The sequence below is a fragment of the Xenopus laevis genome, chromosome 2S (assembly GCF_017654675.1).
Source record: "Xenopus laevis strain J_2021 chromosome 2S, Xenopus_laevis_v10.1, whole genome shotgun sequence".
NCBI lineage: Eukaryota > Metazoa > Chordata > Amphibia > Anura > Pipidae > Xenopus > Xenopus laevis.
The window spans coordinates 126,154,872-126,179,344 of NC_054374.1; the positions used below are offsets into that span (position 1 = coordinate 126,154,872).

Genomic DNA, 24,473 nt, shown 5'->3' on the forward strand with positions numbered 1-24,473 from the left:
ATCAAAGTTTTTTTTTGGGAAAAGCTTAGAATCGAATTTGATCAAATGCGATATTCCTTCGATAAGAACAATTCCAATTTGGCAGAATACAGACCTATTCAGTCGAAAACTGACCTATTAGACCAAAAAAAACTTCGACTTAATTTCAGTTGGTCTTTTTGAATTCAAATTTCGAAGTTTTTTTCAATTCGAAATTCGACCCTTGATAAATATGCTCCTAAATGTGAAATCAAATTCCTTCCACAGAAATCATCAAACAAACCACTTTGAGAAGATTCTCATTGAAAAAAACATAATTGCTACAATTATTTTGCTTAGCTACGATGGGGGCAGAGGGAGAACCATTTCACCATATTTTATGCCATTTTAACCATTAGTAAACAGGCTAAATGACACTGGACTATGCCTGATATCTTACAGGGAAACCCAACACTTCTCCCCAAAATATCATGCATATTCATGTGTTCAAAGTAAACACTGATTTCCACACTGTCATATAGTGCCTAGACCCACTTTTTTATTTTGTTGCTAATTATGTGATAAGACAAACAACCTAAAAGGGCATATTAACGTAGACCCACTGTATACCTGCAAACTGTGTTTACCTGTATGACAAAATAACATCTTATTATCTCTAAGATATGGGTACCTTTGTTTTTTTTAATGTTTTTAAAATTCATTACATTAATTATAATGTCCCTTAGCAGGGGCATTCCAAAATGGGGCCTACTGAGATACCATAGTTGCTCTTTTTGTACATTTTCCTATGACAGCGGTCCTGCGCTGTCAGGCTCAGAAATACCACCTAATACTACAGAAACGTGATCTCGGCATTGACTTGCATTTCTTTCTTTCAGCACCAATTGTAATTTGAGTGAGTTCCTTTTAAAGTGCTTCTTGACAGTAAAACAAAGTGAGTGTTTTGTAGTAAGACATCTACATGCCTTAACCATAACACCAACCTGAAAAATAAATATATCACTGAGGATAGTGCTGTTTTTTATATTTACATCAATCTTTACCCTGTTTTCCGTAAAAACAAAAACAAATGAGTATGCTTATATATTAGATGTCCATTATTAAGCAAACTTTAAAAAAATTGTGTCCACTTCCTGCCCATTCAGTGTATGTAACATAATTGTTGTTTTCTACATGTGCCACAGTCACAAACAGCTAACATTTTCATTTAGTGGTGCCACACCAGACTTAGATGCTTTATCTAAAGATTGTAACCCAATAGTAACCAAAGAATAGTCATTAGTCTTCATTTTGCCTTCTTTCTTTAAGCTTTTCATCTGTGCAAGCTGGAGCTGACCTGAGTTGTAGGCCAATGCCGGGATAGTGTTCACTAAGATTAACTGCAAAGGCTTCTTTTCCTCCCTGTAGCGACACTGAATGTAGCGTGAAAATGCAGAGCGATAGGTTTGGTTGAAGAGTGTATAAACCAGAGGGTTAACTGCTGAAGACAGGTAACCAATCCAAACAAAAACATTCAGCAGTTCCCCAATAATATGCTCATTGCAAGATTCCTTGCAAAACACAGCCATCACATTTGTGATGAAAAATGGACACCACATAATGACAAAAAGGAAAAAGACAATTCCTAAGACCTTAGAGGCTTTTTGTTCATTACTTATAGACTGCATAGTTTTTCTCCCATAAGGAGCAAGCTCCTTTTGCAAAGAGCGCTGGAATAATTTTTCTGAGGAAATTGAGCTTTGAGGGAGGAAGCTAAACAAAGCCAGTTTGCTCTTAGCTCCAAGGTTGTTAATACACAAAGTAGCTTCTTTCTGGAGTGATTTTATTGTTAAAAAGTATGTGATCACCATGATAATTAATGGTATAAAAAATGCCACAAAGGAGCCAATGATGATGAAATTTTCATCTGACAATGAACAGTTTTCTTGATCAAACACTTTACTGTCATCTTGAAGGCCAAACACAGGCACCGGCATGGAAATACCTAGGAAAGACAAAATGAAATGAGTAAACATGGACCTGTTTTTTGTAAACTTGTGCAGTGAGTTTACATTGGAATAAAGAGCAAACGAAAAGCATATGGTTGTCAGGGGCCTGGTAACTTTTGGACTTTTGACATTGCACATGAGAAATGAGTAACAATAAGTTAGAGCCAATCCCAACCCTAATATCAGCTGCGCATGCTATTTGTCAGCAATCGGGCAGAAGAAGATTGAAGCTTTGCAAGATAGCATCTGACACCCTGTTGAGCAACTCTGCATTTGTCAAGCAGGTCCACTTCTGGTTCTAACAGGCGGTGTGGGGAGATCTGACTTTGAGGGAGCCTGTGGTGGGAGAGTTTTGTTCTGCTTCACGATTCCTTTAAAAAGTGTTATTCTTATGGTATAGTATGGCAGTGGAAGTATGGGCCTATGTCTAGAAGACTAGACTATAAATTAAGGAGAGGAGTTTTGACTGGTTAAGGAAGGAATGGGCTGTAATGGGTGCGGTAAATATTAGGAACGTTGAGGCAAAATAAAGTGCAGGGAGTTGAGACCAGAAATAGTGGGTCAAAGGGAAGCTCAGAACTGAGGATATAGGAGATCACCTGTAAGATAGCCATGTAAAATGTTCTCATCCCCACCTTCCAAGTGTTTTGTCATAGCTTAGCTGTAAATGCTTGCCAGGGGGTTGCATGTATACCCCAGGAATAAAGCACAGACATAGAATTCTGGGAGATGGATAGGCTTTGACTTCTCTTACTTGCCCAGATGTTGTGGCTGCAGAAGGTGGATGACATAGCAGGTAGTTCACCTTTGTTGGCTGGCAGGCATTTGGAGAAAAGAGTGGTCTTATGCAAAATGTACAGAATTAATATATCAAGTATATCTTGGTAATAATGCTGCGTCCATTTACATGCCAACTTGGTGTCTGCTTTTCTTGGGTAATGGGTCGGTACTGCTTAAAGGAATTAATCAGTGTAAAAATAAAAACTGGGTAGAGAGGCTGTGCAAAATAAAACATTTTTTCAATATTAGTAGTTAGCCAAAACTGTGATGTAATGTAAGACTGGAGTGACTGGATATCTAACATAAAAGCCAGTACCCAACTTCCTGCTGCTTTGCAGATCTCTTGGTTTCCACTTATTGGTTACCAGACAATAACTTGAGGGAGGCCATATGGGTCATAAATGTTGCTTTTAAATCTGAGCTGCATACTAAGATCAAAATCAAAATCACTGTACAGTTATGTCCCATGTGCCCCCCCCCTTCAAGTCACTGACTAACTAAAAATCTGAGAGCTGAAAAGCAGGAAGTAGTGTTCTGTTTTGTTAGACATCCAGTCACTCCAGTCCACTCCATGTTCATATTTCCTCACACCATAGAAAAGTCACACACACCCAGGGGCACATTTACTAAGCTCGAGTGAAGGATTCGAAGTAAAAAAACTTTGAATTTCGAAGTTTTTTTAAGGTACTTCAACAATCGAATAGGCTACTTCGACCTTCGACTTCGTCTTCGAATCGAACGATTTGAACTAAAAATCGTTCGACTATTCGACCATTTGATAGTCGAAGTACTGTCTCTTTAAGAAAAACTTCGACTACCTACTTCGGCACTTTAAACCTACCGAGCACCAATGTTAGCCTATGGGGATTTTCCCCATAAGCTTTCTAATCTTTTTTTAATCAAAGCAAAATCATTCGATCGATGGATTAAAATCCTTCGAATCGTTCGATTCGAAGGATGTAATCGTTCGATCAAAGGATTTTTTCGATCGATCGTTCGAAGTATTTGCAGTAAATCCTTCGACTTCAATATTCGAAGTCGAAGGATTTTACTTCGATAGTCGAATATCGAGGGTTAATTAACCCTCAAAATCGAACCTTAGTAAATGTGCCCCCCAGTGTGTATATGTGATAATGAATGAATCCCCATATGTAATAAAAGGTACAATGTTTGTCCAGGAGTAACCCATAGCAACATATAACATGTTTGCTTTTAAATAGATGACCACTAAATTGTACCTGCTGATTGGTTTCTATGGGTTACTGCTCCTGTTAGTGCCTTTATTACATAACCATAGATTTTATGCTCCACCACGAGGGTAAAAATGATCCAATTATAAAGCACTATATAAATAAAAGATAACTAATAATCAATTAGAGATAGAGAAGGTTAAAATACCAAAATGTTAAAGCTACAAAAAGGTGATTCAGCTGAATAAAGAATATCAGGCTCAGCATTCATGACAATTCTGTTTCAATCATATAAGAGTCCAGAAGTGGGCTCCATCAGTCAGCCTGGATGAAGGTTTGTAATGCTGACCCATGATCCTCTATTTTAAATGGATTTCAAAAATCAAATATAACTGAATAAATAAGAATACCTAGTTGAAAACTCCAGAAAAATAACAATTTGTATTTTGTAGAAAACCTGATTTTCATAATTCTCTTTCTTTTACCAAATGCCCCTTTTATGCCTTTTTATACTCATTTCTCACAGTTCATAATTCTTGTAAATGCTGAGCCTTTTGCACAACCCTGTGACATAAACAGGCCGTTGAGTCTGAATGTGTTTGTTTTAATATCTTAGCCAACATGAAAGTAATAAAATATAAATCCTTAGGAAAATAGGAGACTTCACTTTTCTCAAAATGTGGGAAAACAAAGCATAAAGTATATACCAAACCAGGGCCATTTGATTACTTTAAACATACAGACTGGTTTGATCTGATACTGCTAGCCCCGGTTAAAGGTGAACTAAAGCCTTAAAAAAATATAGCTATAAATGCCGTATTTTATATACTAAACTGTAACAACCTAGAGGTTTAGCAACCTTAAAACTGGTTAGATGATCTCTGAGGCAGCACAGAGACCATTAACAAAAACGTATAAATCATAATCCTTATTTAACCCATTGGAGGACCATGAATTTAATTGATGGATCCACAGTGCCGGATTTATGCAAGCAGCGCCCCGAAGGCCATCGCCGGACCCTTGTGTGAGTGCCCTCAAGTGGCGAGCGGTTCTAGTGCCAGCTGCATGGTCCTAGCGCCGGCCCCTGTGCGCACGTGAGTGTGCCCTTAAATACCGGAGCACCCAGTGCTCTTAGGATGCGTCAGGGCAGCAAATGTTATTTCCTAGCCACAAATCCAGCCTGTGGATCCACCATACTTCACGCTTCCTTAATGCCAGCTCATGGGCCCCCCCCCACGTTAAAATGGATAGACTTATTCTGATACCAGGTGTTTTAGAATAGAATCAGAGTGTCCCTTCTCCACAGTGTTTGGACACATTTAACATAAATATGACACATTTAACATTACACCTTCTGATGGTAGATCTAGGCTGTTATATGTGTGTCCTAACCTGCAATGTGGTCTCACCCACATAGATGAGACCACATGGGGAGATCAACACATATACCACAAATTTGGATAGACATGTAAAGTGTCCCTTAAGATGATAAGTGCTTCCAGTTTGGTGGTGACATAAAGTAGCACCCTTATTCACACAACTCTATTGATTACAGGATACATACAGTACCCCATGACCTTCTACCTATATATGTCTGCACAGGCCCCACAGGTGTCCAAACATCTGAATGTACCAACTGGTTCCCTAGAGTCTACCCTTATAATAGGGTATGCCAATCCCAGCATCCCCCAATGTCTATTCAGCACACAGTATTACTGTTCCCACTGAACTGAGTGACACAGGGGGATGCATGGACCACGACCCCCCGGTGTCTCGCTCTCTCTTATATTTAACTCTATTCTGAGCTCTGTTCAAAACATGTGGGGGATACCCCTGTATCAGGAACTTCTTCTACATTTCTCCTAAATGTTGTTTCCTCCTATTGGCTTCACTAACAATTCTTTCGACCCTTGAAAATTGACTAATAGGGATGGAGTTCTTTATGTGAATTGGAATGGTAACTCTTATAATGTAATAGTTGATTCCTATCAGTTGGTTTGGAATACAACTCTGTACTAAATCTATTCAAACCCTTAGTACATCCAAAAATTGTATAGACACAGGATCCAGATGAAGTGTATAGGTGATATAGGGGTGTATCTCATTAAGTGCCCACAGTTCCAGCACAGGCACTTAAAGGAAAACTATACCCCCAAAATGAATACTTGAGCAACAGATAGCTATTATCAAATTAAGTGACATATTAAAGAATCTTATCAAACTGAAATATATATTTAAGTAAATTTTGCCCTTGTACATCTCTTGCCTTGAACCACCATTTTGTGATGGACTGTGTGCTGCCTCAGAGATCACCTACCAGAAATACTGCAGCTCTAACTGTAACAGGAAGAAGTGTGGAAGCAAAAGACACAACTCTGTCTGTTAATTGGCTCATGTGACTTAACATGTATGGTTTGTTGGTTTGTTGTGTGCACCATGAATCCTAAAATCCCAGGGGGCTCTCTTTATTTTTTAAAGTGGCAGTTTTCTATTTATTATTACCCAATGGCACATACTACTAAAAAGGTAATTTGTGAAAATGGGTCATTTACATGGGTTTTACATATGAGCTGTTTTATGCAATATATTTTTATAGAAACCTATATTGTTTGAGTGGCATCGTTTTCCTTTAATGAGATGCACTCCACTCACAAAGTGCTGTGTCAATTTTTGCTATATATATATATATATATATATATATATATATATATATATATATATATATATATATATATATTCTATTCTATATGGGAAGGTGGCTTTCCCTTTAATGCATGCTCTCCCAACCCCACCCCTCTAAACACAGTCCTACAGATTACTTAAAAGCCCATAATGCTAAATGTTTCTTTGGAAGAGGTCATGCCAAATTAAAGAGAGAAGCAGGTATGGTCTTTCTCCTCCCAAAGAAAATACCCTTTTTTCACTTAGTTAGGACTGATGCATGGACACTGCCTTGGTGGGGTGCAACAGCTCATGCATACTTTTTACCGAATACAGACACGTTTCCTCTAATCCAATTGTTCCCTAAAGTTATATAATGAGAGTGCTGGTATAATTTGTTTAGTTCAGTATATATATATACACATACATACAGTATAATTATGCTTAATTTCATGTGTATTAAAAAGCAGAGACAGAGTCCAAGGCTAATGTCACATGAGCTAAAAATAGTATAACGGTAATCAATCTGGACACACACACAGATAACTAATAATACTACGGGGCTGATTTATTTAAATTCCAGATCACATTTTTTTCCGGTAAGTTTTCAACTGCAAAAAAAAAACTGATTATTTTTTAAATTCAAGTTTTCCAAACTCTAATTTTTGAGAATTGTCATACAAATAAAGGTTCAAAAACTGCAATTATAAAAAACCAGCTGCCAAAAGCTGGGGGCTATTCTAAAAGACATTGGTAGGTGTATTTTCAAAATTCAAGCTATTTTAAAATTTGAATTAAAAAAAATTTGAGTTTGCTTCTCTTACAAAATCAACAGTGCAAAGAATTATTTAAAGTGATCAAGTTTTTCCAGTTCAAGTTTGCTGTAAATATGATGGCAATAAAGGAATCAAGTTCAAAATTTAAAACAAAAAAATGGAAAATTTGAATTTCGATAACTCTACCCCGAAGAGACCCTAAGAAGCTAAGGCCCATTTCAGTTTCACATTTGCTGATGGCTCACAGTCATATAAAGTACTGGTCAGATCATATTTTCACACAAGGCAGGACAGCCTACTGAAACTGCCTCCCACGGTGCCTATAGATGTACAATGGTTGTGCAGTAAATGTGATTGTTTCACAGTGTTGTTGAATCTTACAGTATGTCCCTCTTTGAATATGATATCAAAGTAAGTCAAATTTCACTCTCTCCTTCATCCTTTTCCAAACTAAAACCCTCTGCATCCTTAGCCAGTCAGTTTGCTTGAGGATTCTGGAATTTGCAGTCATTAGTCAGTTGCTAGAAATCTGACATTTGTGGTAATGAACAGATTGTATGCCTATAACTTAAAGAGCTTAAATCATTCATAAAGAATTCATGCGTTTTTTTGTTGCTTTAAGATCTCAGAGATTTCTTGCGAGTCTTACATGCAATAAAACAAAGCCATTTAAGGCTTTTTTATACCATAACTACAACTGCACATATAAGGCAAAGATGCAGTAGATGCAATTGTTAGATGGCAGGTATGCTGTTTTTCTCTTTTTCACAGGAAAGTAGAAATGGCATATTTAAATAATAAAAGTCACACTGTGAAATAATAATTTTGCTTTGCTAAAATTGATATTTTGCTCTGCTTTTGCTCTACTTGGAAACTGGTATTAAAACAGTACAGTATTTTGATAGGGGACCTGCACCAAGACATAACAAGCTGTATAATAAAAATCCTTTTCAAATTAAACCTGAAACCCAAATTATTTTCTTCTTTTTTATTAATATATCCATAAACTCATAAAATTCTCAACTATCGATAATATATAGAGACGGGGCAGGCAATTACTTTCACTTTCCATTCTGTTCTTCCTACATGTCACTGCACTCACTCCCAGGGTTGGACTGGGGGCCCCGGGCCCACCGAGACTGCAGTCCAGGGCCCCCCTACAGGCCCCCCTGTCCCCCGCTGTGACTTGCCATTTGCGCGCACAGTCGCACGCTGCGCATCACCGAAAATCCGTAAAAAAAAAAGAGCAGCGGGAGAGGGGGTCTGGCCCGCCGGGCCAGCCCGATACTTCTCACTCCCTATTTTCCCCTCGCTCTAATTGTGAAGACACTGCATGGGCATGGGCATTCTGGTGAATAAACAAGATTTTGCCATGATGCAAAGCTTGTCTTAAAGAGATTTTGTCATGGGAAAACAATTTTTTTTCAAAATGCACCAGCAAATAGTGCTGCTCCAGCAGAATTCTGCACTGAAATCCGTTTCTCAAAAGAGCAAATATATTTTTTTATATTTAATTTTGAAACCTGACATGGTTCTAGACATCTTGTTAGTTTCCCAGCTGCCCCAGTCATGTAACTTCAGTCACTCTTTCCTGATTGGAGTGATATCACCCCTCCCTCCTCCCCCAGCAGCCAAACAAAAGAACAATGGGAAGGTAAACAGATAACAGCTTCCTCACACAAGATAACAGCTCCCTGGTAGATCTAAGGGCTGGGACACACTGGGCGATTTGGGGAGATTAAGTCGCCTGGCGACTAATCGCAGCGACTTTTCTCCCCGAATGCCTCCCCTCGCTCTGCGCCTGGCTAAATGAAAAATCGCCTGCGCTAATCACACGCGGCGATTCGTTTTCCGAAGTCGCCCGAAGTTGCCTCACGAGGAAACTTCGGGCGACTTCGGAAAACGAATCGCCGCGTGTGATTAGCGCAGGTGATTTTTCATTTTAGCCAGGCGCAGAGCGAGGGGAGGCATTCGGGGAAGATTGGTCGCGGAAAGTCGAGGCGATTAGTCGCCAGGCGACTAAATCTCCCCAAATCGCCCAGTGTGTCCCAGCCCTAAGAACAGCACTCAATAGTAAAATCCAGGTCCCACTGTGACACATTCAGTTACATTGAGTAGGAGAAACAACAGCCTGCCAGAATGCAGTTTCATCCTAAAGTGCTGGCTCTTTCTGAAATCACATGACCAGGCAAAATGACCTGAGATGGCTGCCTACACACCAATATTACAACTAAAAAAATACACTTGCTGGTTCAGGAATTACATTTTATATGGTAGAGTGATTTATTTGCAGTGTAAACAGTATAATTCATATACTGACAGAATCCCTTTAATAACAGTGTCCACAAAATGGCACATTCCTGCTTGATGTGATTGTGAATTCAAAGACTAACAGAAACAATTATTTAAATTATTTAAATAAATGATGTAGTGTAAGTGAAATTTATTTTACTTGACTTACATCATAAAATAGGATTTGGAATTATTTATTTGTGTGACAGGTCCTCTTTAACCTTCTTTGGCACTTTCCTTTGACTAGGAAGCCATAGTATCATTGCATATGTGCATCACTGGGGGCAATCGGCTTTTGAAGCTAATGATTAAATAAAATGATTTAACTGCCAGACATTTGTTGTAGTAGTGTTTGAAATTAACAATTTAATTAACTTTGCTTATTGGAGTCAGAGTTTAAAATAGAATCCAACACTGCCTGTAGTCATGACTGCTCCCTTTCACTAGCATCAGTGCTGCTTCTACAGCCTGTACAAACATAGCAAAGATGAACATTTTAATTATTTATTTTATATAATATGGTCTTCACTTGTTGGCATCTCTCTGTTTCTATAAAGTGTTATAGTTCCTTTGGAAAATCTGTTTATAGATGTATGACTTTCGGGCAGATATCGATCGGGGAACCCCGTCTGAAGGCCCCACGCACGGGCCGATAACATGCTGACCCTGTTGGCAGCTTTTATGAGCCCGTGTATGGCCAGCTTTAGGGGGACACTACTGGAATTTTAAAGGTGGTGTTGAACCAAAAAATTTCAAACCCCCCTGCTTTGTACTATATGGAAAATAGCACAGTATAACAGTAACCTAGATAAACTTTTCTTAACTGGTATGAAACAGTACATACTTTATCTACTCATTAATTTTATCATCTGGCTTCTTTCTGCAATGGAAGCCAAGTCATGTGCTATAAGAGACTTTCTTTCCCAAACATTGTCAAGTTTTTATGGATCCCATATGGTAGGTGTTCAGTTATAAAGCTATTCTGTTTGTTGGGGTACAATTAATGTTCTAAATATGCTACTTTTGTAGACTGCATTATTATGGGTTCCCTGCATGATCATTTGGAATATCAAATTACAATAATTAAAGGGATAGCATTGGTATTACAAATTCCCTTAGCTGTAGTGGATGCAACTCTGACAAATTGCAGGAGGAGCAAATAATTTCCCAAAGCCAGCCCACTTACTTCTTCAAAAATTAACAAACAAAGCATAAAAAGACAAGGTGCAATAAGAATTCCATATGACAGAGAGATGACTGCATATAACAAGATGGGGGGATGCAGGTTTTCTTTAAAGGACCAGTAACATCAAATAATGTAATTGTTTTAACGTAATAAAAATATAATGCAGTGTTGCCCTGCACTAGTAAAACTGCTGTGTTTGCTAAACACTACTATTGTTTATATAAATAAGCTGCTGTGTAGCAATGGGGGCAGCTATTCAAAGGAGAAAAGGCTCAAGTTACACAGCAGATAGCAGATAAGCTCTGTAGAACATAATGTTATCTGTTATCCATTATTTATCCTGTGCCATATAGCCGTTTTTCCATTTCTGCCATTGCTACTCAGCAGCTTGTTTATATAAACTATAGTAGTGTTTCTGAAGCAAACACACCAGTTTTACCAGTGCAGGGCAACACTAAGGGGCCCATTCACTAAGTTCGAGTGAAGGAATAGAGGGAAAAATACTCGAATCTCAAGTAGTTTTTTGTGCTCATCGACTATCGAATTGGCGTAAATTCGCCTGAGTAGAATGATTCGAATAGATCGAGCGCAAAAACGCTGCAACTATTCGCCCATTCGATAGTCGAAGTACTGTCTCTTTTAAAAATACTTTGACTGCCTACTTCGCCACCTAAAACCTACCGAATTGCTTTAAAAGCCTATGGGAAAGTCCAATAGGCTTGTTTTCTAAGTTTTTGATCGAATAAAAGGGCATTCGATCGAATGTCCGCCCATTCGACTATTCGCCATCACGTAAATTCACCCGAATTGCCTATTCGATTCTATTCCCCAGTCGAATTTCGAGGAATTTAACCCCTCGAGATTCGACCCCTACATGATATTTTCATTACTTTAAAACATTTTCAGTTTTTGGTGTTACTGTTCCTTTAATTATTTCACATAGATGGACAGATTGGCACAAGTCTGCATACATAAATTAATTCAGAGTGGGGGAGAGATGGCAGGAGATTTATTCTGCAAGGTTGAATTGCTGGACTATTAATGCAGATGTTAACCATATTATACTGATAACATTATTTGCACTGTAACAAAAGTTGTTTCATTAAGTGTTCAGTGTATCTGATTTTATTAATACATCTTAAATAATCTCCAAATTTAAATCCCATATAGGTATGATAATGTTGATGTGGAAGACCTATGTGGAAGAGATGTTAAGAAGATGTTAAGCTTATAGTCATTCAAGGGGAAATGTGTGTGCACAAGGGATAATGAATTAGTAACATCACACCCTGAGGCAAGAAAGGATATGTGATTAAGATATTATCGCGAGTTCACTTATACATTCTCTGACATGCTCCTTTCTTCTGTACAGTAGCAGGAAATTGATATTGTGCAGTCCTGGCTTTCTATTCAGCATATAGTACTTGCTTCTGGTCTAGAAATAGATAGCTAGATCTTATTCGTGTTCAATAGTATATGAGAACAAATGTAAATCTAGGTAGGATTAAATGTAATCCAGAAACAGTGAATTTTTACTAGTTCTTCTGCTTCATCCACTCTTGATTTTTCATATGTGTTTTTAAATGAATAAATAAATTTGGATTTTACAGTTATCCTTACCTGCATGGTAATCTCTACCCCTACCATTGAGCCAGTGAATGTGCCATTAATCTAATTTAACAATTTTTACTAGTTCCCCTGTCAGTTTAGCTTGGGAAAAACAGTATGTTTCCTTTTATATTTCTAAACAGTGGCATTGTAGTTATTATCATCATTATTAAACAATGGCGGCGTAGCAGTATCCAAAAAAGTTATTGTTGATGCATGCTGGTGTAACTGTACCTGCCACTACCCTTAGATTGGTTCTCTATAATCTGTGCCAGTGGTCTTTGGTTCAGTTTCAGTCTTCCTTTGGTCAAAGTCTATAAAGAGGCTCAAAGCCATACAAATCGCCTGCATTAAAATTAGACAGTATAGGCATGGGACCTGTTATATAGAATGCTTGGGACCTGGGGTTTCTGGATAAGGAGTCTTTCCATCATATGAGTCTCCATACTTTATATCTACTAAAAAATCATTTGAACATAAAATAAATCCAACAGGATTGTTTTGCCTCCAAAAAGGATTAATAATATCTTAGTTAGGATCAAGAACAAGGTACTGTTTTATTATTACAGAAAAAAAGGAAATCATTTTTTAAAATTTGAATAAATTGGTTAAAAGTGAGACTTTGCAAGATAGCCTTTCCATAATTCATTCAGAGCTTTCTGGATAGTGGGTTTCTGGATAATGGATCCCATTCCTGTACTGTATAATCAGGCATGAGGAATGGCCACCAGAGCTGTTTGAATTTTCTGTGTTATCAATGCAGTCACTGCTGTCAATCCTAATTTATTTGGGGAACCAGTACCTACTCCTGTTCAATGTATATAATATATATGCCTGAAGTGCCATTCTTCAAAGCCTCTCACTGTATATAATGTTCAGGGAAAGGGTTAATTATGAACACAAGAACAAGTGGACTTGATGCTATCCAGAGAAGTATGTGCGTCCATACATACAGTACTCCTTGGCAACTTGTGGAAAGCAGCAATTTGCTGAATTACATTCAAGTGCACACATTGATATAAAGGAACCCTGTAATTACAGTCAGCCTGGACCTGCCGGTAATTCCAGGGTTCAGTGACAGCAATCAAACACAGATGCAGGTTGAAAGCCGTCACTGCAACTTTCTGATTTACCAAGATGGAGGAAAACTGTAGTCCATTTTTATGTAATGTGCACAAGTTGCAGTAACTTCAATGTTGTTTTCTGGGAAAAATTCTGCTTCGGGGTTTAAAAAATGTTGATTGGCATTCATATTTTGCTTGTTACACTGGTTTCCTAATTACGATTTGGGGTCAGTACATTTTGCTTCTGCCGGTACTGAGTACAGCTACTTTATGGGGGTTATTTATCAAAGGTCGAATTTTGAATTTATGTGAATTTTTTTTACTCTAATAATTTTGATTTTACTCACAACTCAAATGGGAGGTTATTTATGAAAAAACTCGAATGTCTAATATTCGATCGATTAGTTCTGACTGAAAATTTGAATCAAATCGAATCAAGTTTTCCTCTGAAAAAAACTTGAATGTCAGGAAGGCAATTAACATATTCAAATGGTTCAACAGACCTCTGCCATTGACTTGTAAATTAACTCAGCAGGTTTTAAGTGGTGAATATTTGAATTAGAACTGTTTCCAGGGTCGAGCTGTGATACATCTCACATTCGAATTTACATTTGAGTTGGTGCTTTAAAATTCGAATTTGTAAAATTAATAAATTCCTTTATGGTTCCATGGATGAATAAATAAATTCTTTACTACATAGCCTTAATAACTTGACTTTATACTGGAAAAATTTACTTTTATTTTCTATAGAACTATGAAATTACATTTTAAAGTCAATCCTTATATTCTAGATACAATTTCATGAAGACAATATTTCATTAGTTTTTTGTATTTTTTTATTTATATTTTAAATACTTAACTCTGGACGTACAGAAAATCTATACTTTATACTTTATACTATATTGTTTTATTTTACTCTGGCAGGTTTGCTACCTTTAATGTAATTATTGTTAATGTTATTGTGGTTATCCATATTATTACATTTATCAATTGTACTTATTTCATTATCTATGAATAAAAAGAATTTAAAAAAAAAAAAAATAAAAAAAAAAAAAATTCGAATTTGTGAGTTTTTACACAATAAAAATTTATTGAATTCAAATTTGCCATTCGATCCTAAATCTGCCCCTATGTGTACTGCAAATTACTCTAATATAGACTGAGATTTTCTTCCATTCCGGTCAATCATGAAAAAGCTCTTTGTGCCTGAATGCTGTCACTTCAGGCTCACAGTTACTTTCAGCTATTGAGGTAGACCCCTAAGAGAACCCTGGAATTATTTGCAGGTCCAGGTTAACAGAAAGAAAGATTGGGCATCCACAGTGAAATTATCCACTGATTTGGATGCTAGTACCTGCCTCCTTGTATATTTGTCCTTTTGTGTGCCAGGCCCTTTCATCTTATAATATGCTTGAGGTTCGTAACTGCTCGTAACTTTATATGTGCTTAGGACCAGTGACTACTGCCATTTACTTTATTATGTTCTTAGGGTACAGGGCCCATTGCTCTCTTACAATAAGATGATGGATATGCTATTTCATATTGCTATCATTGTATAATATGTTCCCTATAACCATTGCTCTGCTTGGATTATGAAGTATGAATTGTCATGCCATTACATACTGTACATTTCTCTGTGTATCATGTGCCAAATTGCAAGTTGCCACCTTATGCTAGATCAGGTTTTAGTAGCTAAAGGAAGTATTCTTTTCATTGCAAACTGTCTGCATAAAGAAAACATGACAAATTCATCATTCCCTTAAAAATGGCCATGCCAGCCGAGTGCCAACAAAAAAATTTCTGTGCTGGTTTGTCCCACTACCTGACCTGGGGTCAGGTTTCCAATGCTAGTCCTTGCACTATTAGGGGACAAGAGGTTGGGATTGGAGGTGAGTATTGGCCTCCAATATGTCTATGTCTCTCACTGTGGGTTCAGAATCTAATCTACTTACCCACAGAAATTGTCCATACAGCTATTATCTTGGCAAAAGCCTTGGTCCTTGAGTTAAAGCGACTGTGATGGATAGGATTTCTTATTGCAATGTACCGGTCCAGAGAAATAGCGCAGAGATGCATGATAGAGGCAGTAGAGAAAAGTACATCTAAGGAAATCCACACAGGGCAAAGTTTTCGATGTAAAGGCCATTCATAATCTATAAGAGAGAATAACATTATTAAAAAGAAAGATTCTAGTCTGTACAAAAACAACGGTGTTGTTGCATAACTTTACATATTGCTGCATTCTTTGATGAGTCAACTGAAGGATACAACTAACTAGGAATTCTACATAATCATTCTATAAAAATGAAGGAATCAGCAGTTATTTTATAGAATCCATGGCTTGTTTATAGAATAAACACAGAAGGGCAATACAATGTCCCAGTCAATTGAACAAGTATCTGATAAGGAAAGAATCCTTGAATTTGCCATTTTTTGGCTGTTGTAAACAGCATCTTTTGAAAGAAGAAGTTTGGTCATTGAGATGGATTTGGAAATGTAAAGCATTTGTTACTGGGCACAATCTAAGTACAGCAAGTAAAAAAGAGCAAGGGAAAACAAAATGGAATATGTGCTAGAAATATTAAAACATAAAACTTATTTTAGTTATAGCTCCTGATAATGGCCATATGTTATTTAGTAAATTTTCCCAACTTCATCTACTAAAAATGTATTCCATGGACGTATACATTCCATATAAATTCACGAATGACTCATTTACCTGCCTGGAGATGCCTGATTTACTGTAATTATAAGAGGGCAAGTGATAGAAAAGATTGGCTTTTAGAGAAATAGGGGAATCTTCAGTCTAGGCATATAGATCACATCACTATTCACAAAAAAACATGTTTTCTAATAATATAGCTTTGTCCCCTTCAGTCTGTGTGTTGCATTCCTGCCTTGTACATCAGTGGGAGACTCAGGTTGAGGTTTAGTTAGCGACTCAAAACAAGAAATCTTCTATTGGCAAAGAGAAAATAATAGAATTGAAGAGAAACAGAATCCCCCATATGTAATAAAAGGCACAAAGTTTGCCCAGGAGCAGTAACCCCATAGCAACCAAAAAGAAGTTTGCTTTTTAACAGGTGAAATTCTACCTGCTGATCAGTTTACTGCTCCTGGCCAAACTTAGTGCCTTGAGTTATATAACCCCCAATGTGTTTTAGTAATGGGCAACAGATACTGTGGGCCAGTCCCCCCCTTAGAACCCGAATGGCAAATATGGTGATAATGTTTTAAGGGAATGGTTATTTGTTACAAACTAAAGGGTATCTGAGCAAATATTAGATAGTACAAGAGGTGCTTGAGCTAATTAAGCTTTAATGGGCATTTGATTATATCTGAAAATATCTTCAACCAGAATCTGGTATCAATCTTGTAAAAAGGTCTGACTATTATTTGTATTATGTAGTATATAGCAAGGGCATGTAAGAGGTCTTTATTTATCCAGTATAATGTAATAATGATGCATGTTTTTTCCACATACTGTGTTTATTACATACCATGGTTAGATTCCAATCCAGGACAAATCCGGGTTTATGGTGAACATAATTTTGTCCTGTTGTTTTAATAATGTAAAATCTATCGTTTTTGTTATTTCCTGATGTTAAAGGGGAAACAGAGAGATTGAAGCTGCTTCAATGTGGTCATTGTGAGGTAGATAATTAGATTACCAGTGTATAGCGCCCTTCCTAAACTCTTTATTATGAGGAGCCTATTATTCATGCAGATAATCTGCGTTGCAAGGACTAAACATGAAATATTTTAAGACTCCCTGTTTGCCCTCAAAAAATAGCAAAAAATATAGCGTTTTTATGATTAAAACAATAGGCAAAAAGTGTGTTTGGCACAAGCCCTATACATTGCACTCATGGGGGTATACTGTTTGTTTAAAGGGGTTGCATTTGGGATTCATGAAGGAATTCAAAAGTATTTAACAATTTATCACACTTATGAAAGAAGATCAATGTGTCAATTTATCATTATTTTTAAATTGCTTTGAGCAGTCAAGTGCCGTTCTGTTAAGTATGGGTATGAGAGCTCCCATTTTCAGAGTGCTGTTATCCAGAAGGCTCCAAATAACAGGAATGACATGTCACTTAATAGCAAAAAAACATTTTATCTAGAAATTCCCAGATGCATACTGAACTTACTATTATAATTGAAATATTCAGCAGAATTATAACAGTAATTATAACAGTTGTCTACACCACCTCCCAAGTTTGATTCTGTTAGGTCATCTTGTAAGTATTCAGGACACTGCACATGCTGAGTGTGCTCTGGTTTGCTGATGATACACTCAATTTAGGGTTCTTTGGAAATCATCAAACCATTAGCAGGAAATGAGGTTAAAATTAAAGTTGATGCTGCATGAGTACTAAAGATTATCTAAAAAACTAGGGTATAAATGTACATTAATGTATGTTCTGGGATTCTGTACCAGCCCAAGGCAACCACAGTCCTTTTGCAGGGAAGATCTGTGTCTTCATAGATGCCCCAGTAGCGCCCCACTTTCTTTTTTGCTGATTCACTGCACATGCTCTGTGCTCCTGTCAGTTACTGAGCTTAGGGACAGACTCACAATATACAGTATACATAATATATAAAAAAAAATATATATATGTCACAATATAAGGCTGATTAGTAATTAATACAGACAACTGCTACATGACAGCACAGAAACCAGTGCAATAATAATCAACCTTGTAGCTTCGTCTTATATTATAGGCCAACCTCATTTTCTGCTTGATAATTTGCAACGACCCATAAGCTTAGCTTCTCAACAGCTGCGCAAAGCCCACTGATCATGGGAGTATTGCAGACACTTTCTAAGCTGGTGACCCCCTGTGACAAGTTTAAAGTCCTAGATCATTGCTGCTATTGAGAGGTTGAACCTTTAGGCTGGTGCAATAAGTTCATTATATAAAATATGGAATTTTTAGCCATAGTCTTTAGCCATAATTTTTAGGGTTTCTATGATGCCATGTAATGCGAATCTGAATTAATTACCTTTGCATTGTGTATACATGTATGAATGAGTTGACCCCTAACCTTAGATAACTGACAGTAGCCTAGAGCATGGGCATTGAATCAGCAGAAAATAAGAAAGGCATCTTGCAGTATTTTTGGAGGCACAGATCTTGATTGCTAAATGGCTGGTCTGTGTACTCCATCTCTCATTTTTAACCTGGCACTTTGTCCAGAGGGCAACAACTCTTAGTGCTCAAGCTCTTGAACTCCCCGTGAATGTAATGAACCCTAAAGTGCACAATTTCTAGCCTAATTCTTTTTAGAATTTTAGTATACCTTTTTACGAATAAGAATCATTGACATCTTTACCAAACCGTCATAAAACTATTATGCCTGGTGCAGCGAAACTAGTGAAACAAACATTCTCAGACCATATTATTCCAGCTACTAACTCCAGTTACAGCTCAAGGTGAATGATTACACCAATCTCAACCGTTATCTACCACCATATTAAAATCTCCCATTATCTGTACTGGAGGAATATAAATCCATCTTTCTGAAGATTATATATATTGATCAGAGTATATCTATCCCAAAAACGGAGAACAAAACACTAATGTTACTAAAACTGATGCCTCTCCTAAACTGAGAAACTAGCATGGAAGCGCAATGACTAATTTTTTGTATGAATCCCGCTCAAATGTTTCCTGTAAAATTATTACATGTGGGCGTTTTACCTTTATATGAGGAAATATGTCCCCATTGAATTTTTGAATTGAACTCCATAAAATTACATAATAGGTACCTAGTACTACTATTCACTATAATTTTCATTTTAGTTTGCTAAATGGCAAACCCTAAACCCTAAATTTTTTCCAATACTTTTTTATTATGTTTTAGATGACAGAATGAAACCCTTATCTTCATAAGATTCACCCAACATACAGTACGACTGTCCTCCATCTTCAGTCATCCTGGAAGGTAGCATGATGCCCTTATCCTCATAATCACCCAATATACAATACATTTTCCTTCCTTAACTATCCCCCCATCTTTATTCTTCCTACCCTAAATAATCTGCATCCAGTGTAAGGGAATATATTACATCAAACATAAAAAGGAAATATTATGGTCACAATCCTTAATCACTATCACCCTTATGTTGTGTTATAATGTCAGTGCGGTGGCCTAACAAGTGAACACAGTATAAAGTGATTTGTGTTATGGATAGCCAACAAGGGCTGTAATGGAACCCTCAATAGAAGGTTCTAGTCCCTAGGTTTCCCCTTATCTTGTGATACTGTAAAGTTGTGGAATCAATGGTAGTTCTCTGAATCCATCCCAATTATGAAGAAAACATTTTAAGTAGCTTTTTATTAAAAACCAAGAGAACAAATAAGACTTGAAATGTTATTCATCCTCTTAGTTTCTGGAGATCAAAACACTGCAAAGGAGCATGATTCTGTTTAAAAAAATTAAATTTTAAAGGGTAATTGATATTTAATGCAAATACAAAGACTTCTCAAATAACTTTACCAAAGACATTAATTTACATTACACATTCTCTATAACTGTAGATGGGGCACTTTCGATATCACAAGACCAAAGGTTTATGTGGAAGTGGCAACATCTTTAGTGTTGTGTCATAATATCATTAAATTTAACAGGGAAACATTGTGGAGAACTCGCCATCATTAGCAAAAATTCGCCAGAAAATTCAATAAGTTTACTAACAGGCATAGAGGTAGTTTCGCACGCTATTGCCAGGTAAATTTTTGCTCAGGCGAACGATTGTTACTCCAAATTCACTAAAGTGCGAATTTTAAAAAAATGTTACCTTTTTCGCCAGAGTTTCTTTCCCACCTTAGACCTGGCGAACTGATAAGATTAAGCTACATCCTCCTCAATCTTATGTCAGTGACATCATATCCTGTATTCCGGAAAGTCATAAAAGCTCTAGAAACGCTGGCGTTTTATAATATTTTAAAGCAGGATTGCCTTCAGAAGTTCTAACAATTAAAAATGTTTGTGTTAACATTTTTTTCCAACCATTTGAAGGACATGCCATATTTGTTTTAGGGTGGGCTCATGTCTAGGGCATTAGAGGCTCTCTTTAGTCTTTATTTTGCTTACTTGGACATTTGTAATAATAAGTGGCCACTTTAAGCATTTGCACCAGCATCTCTGCTAAAGTAGTCTATACAACTTATATGTACCCGCCCTATTTAAATTGACCTAAGCGCAAGAGTACTAATGAAGTTTCGCTAGGCAGAAATTAACAATAGTGAAAGATCGCTATGAAATGCTTGAGCTGATGAATTAATGCTAGCAAAACTTCACCAGCGTTAGGCTGCTGAGATACAACTTTGCATTTTAGTGAATTAGTGTAGTGGTAACAAATTTGCACCTGGTGAAGTGGCGCAAAGTGTGACGGATCGTTCGCTGGTGAACGTTTCCCCTTTAGTGAATTTGCGCCATTATTTTGGAAAATATGGCATTATAAATTATTTCTTATAATAATATTAAAGAAACATTGTTCATGATAGCTCATTTATGTGGTGATAGTTTTCATGCTGAGGTTTTACTTAATAATACAATGCAACTGTCCTTTTTCGGCACTTTGCCCTGAATAAGTGAATGCTTGCTTCCCAGTACATAGGCTATAAAAAGTATTTAAGGTATAAACGTCATATTTATATGTAAACTCTATCTATATATTATGTATCTATCATTATCTCTGTATATCTCTGTCCACAGAACAAATAAGATAAATTATATTTCCCATGTGTTCAGAGACACAAAGCAGCCAGCAAGGGGAGCTGTATCTCTGCTATATATATATATATATATATATATATATATATATATATATATATATATATATATATATATATATATATATATATATATATATATATATATATATTATAACCTGTTGTAATACAAAAGGAGTGTAGATGAGTTTTGTTTTACTCTAATATATCTATTCTTTCTTGGTCACTGCATGCCACTTGCATCACCCCAGTTAATTTGCTTTTGAATACACAGCAGTGTCCGTATTGACTCAGGCTTGCTATTGCTTAAGATGATGTAAAATGCACATTTAATTGAAGTCTCTGCTTGATGTTAATCCTCATGATCTCCCAATTCAATTTGTTATATGTAAGGATTACAGTACAGGTATGGGACCTGTTATCCAGAATGCTCAGGACCTGGGGATTTCCGTAATTTGGATCTTCATACCTTAAGTCTATTAGAAAATCATATAAACGTTAAATAAACCCAAAAAGCTGGTTCTGCTTCCAATAAGGATTAACTATATTTTAGTTGGGATAAAGTACAAGGTACTGTTTTATTACTACAGAGAAAAAGGAAATACTTTTTCATTAAAATGGAGTCTATGGGAGATGGCCATCCCGTAATTAGAAGCCTTCTGGATAATGGGTTTCCGGATAACGGATCTGATACCTGTACAATGAAAAAACCTTAAGCATTCTGTATTTCATTATACACTGTAATACATGCATAAAGAAAACAAGTGCTTGTTGTATTTGTAAAGTGATGTATTATTATGAGTTAACTAAAGATCTTGCTGGAGACAAGTAAGCTTTTACCGTAACTATTGCTTGCAGCAACCAAGCCCTGTAAGACCAAGTAATAAGCCTTTGCTTTTGTATGGAGTTACTGCTTAAAAAAGAGAGAGAGGCAAATGTAGAATATAATGAGAAAGGGAGTATATGGAAATAATAATCCTCTTTTATCTGTGATGACAGCACAAACACTGGATAATTAAAGCATTATTTATCTATTTTATATTTTGTGTTGAAGTCATTATTATTCTTGGTTACCATTCTATTACTCAATTAATAGCTAAGTAATATACTTCCGAACAAAGTATTACCTTGTATTTAATATACACACACATGTCTAGTAATCCTCTTAGAATTGACACTCAAAATCCTACGAACATATAGGGTTTAACCAGCCTTCTATATAAATAATTATTAACTGTTTTCAAGGGAAATCCTGGGGCAATCCTATACCTTACTGCATTAAAATTGCCTTTGCCTGTGCTGACAATCATTTCCCATTGTCTTGATTCATCTGTAGATAATGGTGTAGAGTCTTGCAAGGTAACAATGGGTGAAACATCACTGCATGTAAAAACTGGTCCTGGTACTTACCATTCAAAATGTTCAACATAGAAACAGGCATGACTAGAAACCCCAGAAGCATATCAGTTATAGCGAGGGACATGAGAAAGTAATTGGTGGCATTCTGTAGCTTTTTCTCCAGAGACACTGCCATTATGACAAGAATATTCCCAGCAATGGTAACCACTATAACAATGACGGTCAAAAGGGCTGGCCAGTTCTTTTCCAAAGAAAATTTGCTTCCTTCTGTAGTGAGATGCGTTAGGTTTTCTGAAGCCATGGTCCAGTTTAATATTTCTGAAGTATTAACTCCAGTTGCTAGCATATCACTCCTGTAGAATCGTCTGTCATGGTTTATTTCGATTAAGGAGCTCTTGGTGATATTCACAAAGTTCTCCTTATCGAGCATATCCATGTTTAAACCTGAGTTCTGCAGAGAGATAACCTGGAGAAGAAAGAGGGAGTAACTTTTTTCCAACATTGGTCTCTTTTGGATCCACAGGGATAAAATCCAGAATTATGGCACTGAAGATACCTCCAGTTCCCCAAGTGTTCCATGCCATCTGCTGGGATTTGTGAGAAAGATTCCCCAAGGTCCACTCTAATTTGGTCCGTAGCACATTTTCCTCCTGCTTCTGTTATAGTCACTCATGCAAACACAGAGGTATTCAATACATCGTAATCACATTGCCTGTTGCTGATATTAAATGATGCAGGTCTGGATCATTAAAGTGCAAATGTATGTCAAGCAGGGATAATTCTCCTTGTTTTTCCATATTTTCCTTGTATTCCTGGCTTGTGAACCACAAACTGAAATAAAGAAAGCAAAAAACAACAGAATTAAATAAAAAAAGGCTAAGAGTAAAAGATGAGTCATTAACTGTGGTCAATTATTACCCTCTAAAGAGTCTATATTTCCTATAAACGAAACAATGTATATGCTTTGTACTGAACTGATCATAGAAACCAGCTGTTTGTAAAACAATACTGTCTAAACTGATTCAAACCAGTAAGCAAACATTCACACGTGTAAACAGAATTCAGAACTAACCTAAAAGCATCATATACTTACTTTACAAATTTCACAGAAGACGATAATTGAATTCCATATTCCACTGTGTTCCTCACAAAGCAATGTTATAGTTTCCCCCTGTTCTTCAGAAATGCCTTTTAGACAGTTTCATCCCTTCCAAACGTATGACAGGCTAAAGCTGTATGGATTTTTGGTCTCCCCTTGCAGGGCTGCTCGGCTTTTCTTTTCCTTCTGTTAGAAAGTGTATTACATTCAGGAATTCCAGTTTTTCTTACAAGGAAACAGACATGCCAAAGGTTTTACACAGGAGGAAAAGCAGCCCTCACCAGATTACACACTGATTTAAACAGGGCTGTAATTTCTTGTAGAAAGCCTGCTTCAGTTTTTTTTTTCTTCAGACCTCCCACTATATAAATGCTGGGTAGCAACCACATAAAGAGGGGGATTCTCTAATATCTCTGATGCTTGTCATGTTTAGCAAACAAAAACATCTTTCTTTTTAATAAAGATGATGGAAACATTGGATATCTCACGTATTAATCAAGATGTAAAATGAATTTATGTATGCTGTGTGCTTTAATGAATCAGAGGTTACCCAAACTAGATTATCACAATTATCGCTTTAATATGTGATAAATGGCTGCACATTTTAGCCTTCGGTTCATGTCTGTATCCATCTAGGGAAACTGTATGCTTTCATGTCTCTAAATACATTGCACATACTACATGTAACTGTATACAGATATAAACACGTGTGTGCTTGTAATGCTATTCCCGCATCTGTACTGATAATG

General features: G+C 36.7%; 1 protein-coding gene across 1 annotated transcript; it reads right to left on the reverse strand.

Moving 5' to 3' along the window:
• Positions 1-1,140: 1,140 nt before the first annotated feature.
• On the reverse strand, positions 1,141-24,000 carry htr2a.S (5-hydroxytryptamine (serotonin) receptor 2A, G protein-coupled S homeolog). Its single transcript, XM_018249966.2, has 4 exons — positions 23,719-24,000; positions 22,677-23,456; positions 15,477-15,677; positions 1,141-1,963 (listed from the first exon to the last, which is right to left on the reverse strand). The coding sequence occupies exons 2-4, from the start codon at positions 23,125-23,127 to the stop codon at positions 1,164-1,166; spliced, it is 1,452 nt and encodes a 483-aa protein (XP_018105455.1). The 5' UTR covers positions 23,128-23,456; positions 23,719-24,000; the 3' UTR covers positions 1,141-1,163.
• Between the last annotated feature and the right edge of the window lie 473 nt (positions 24,001-24,473).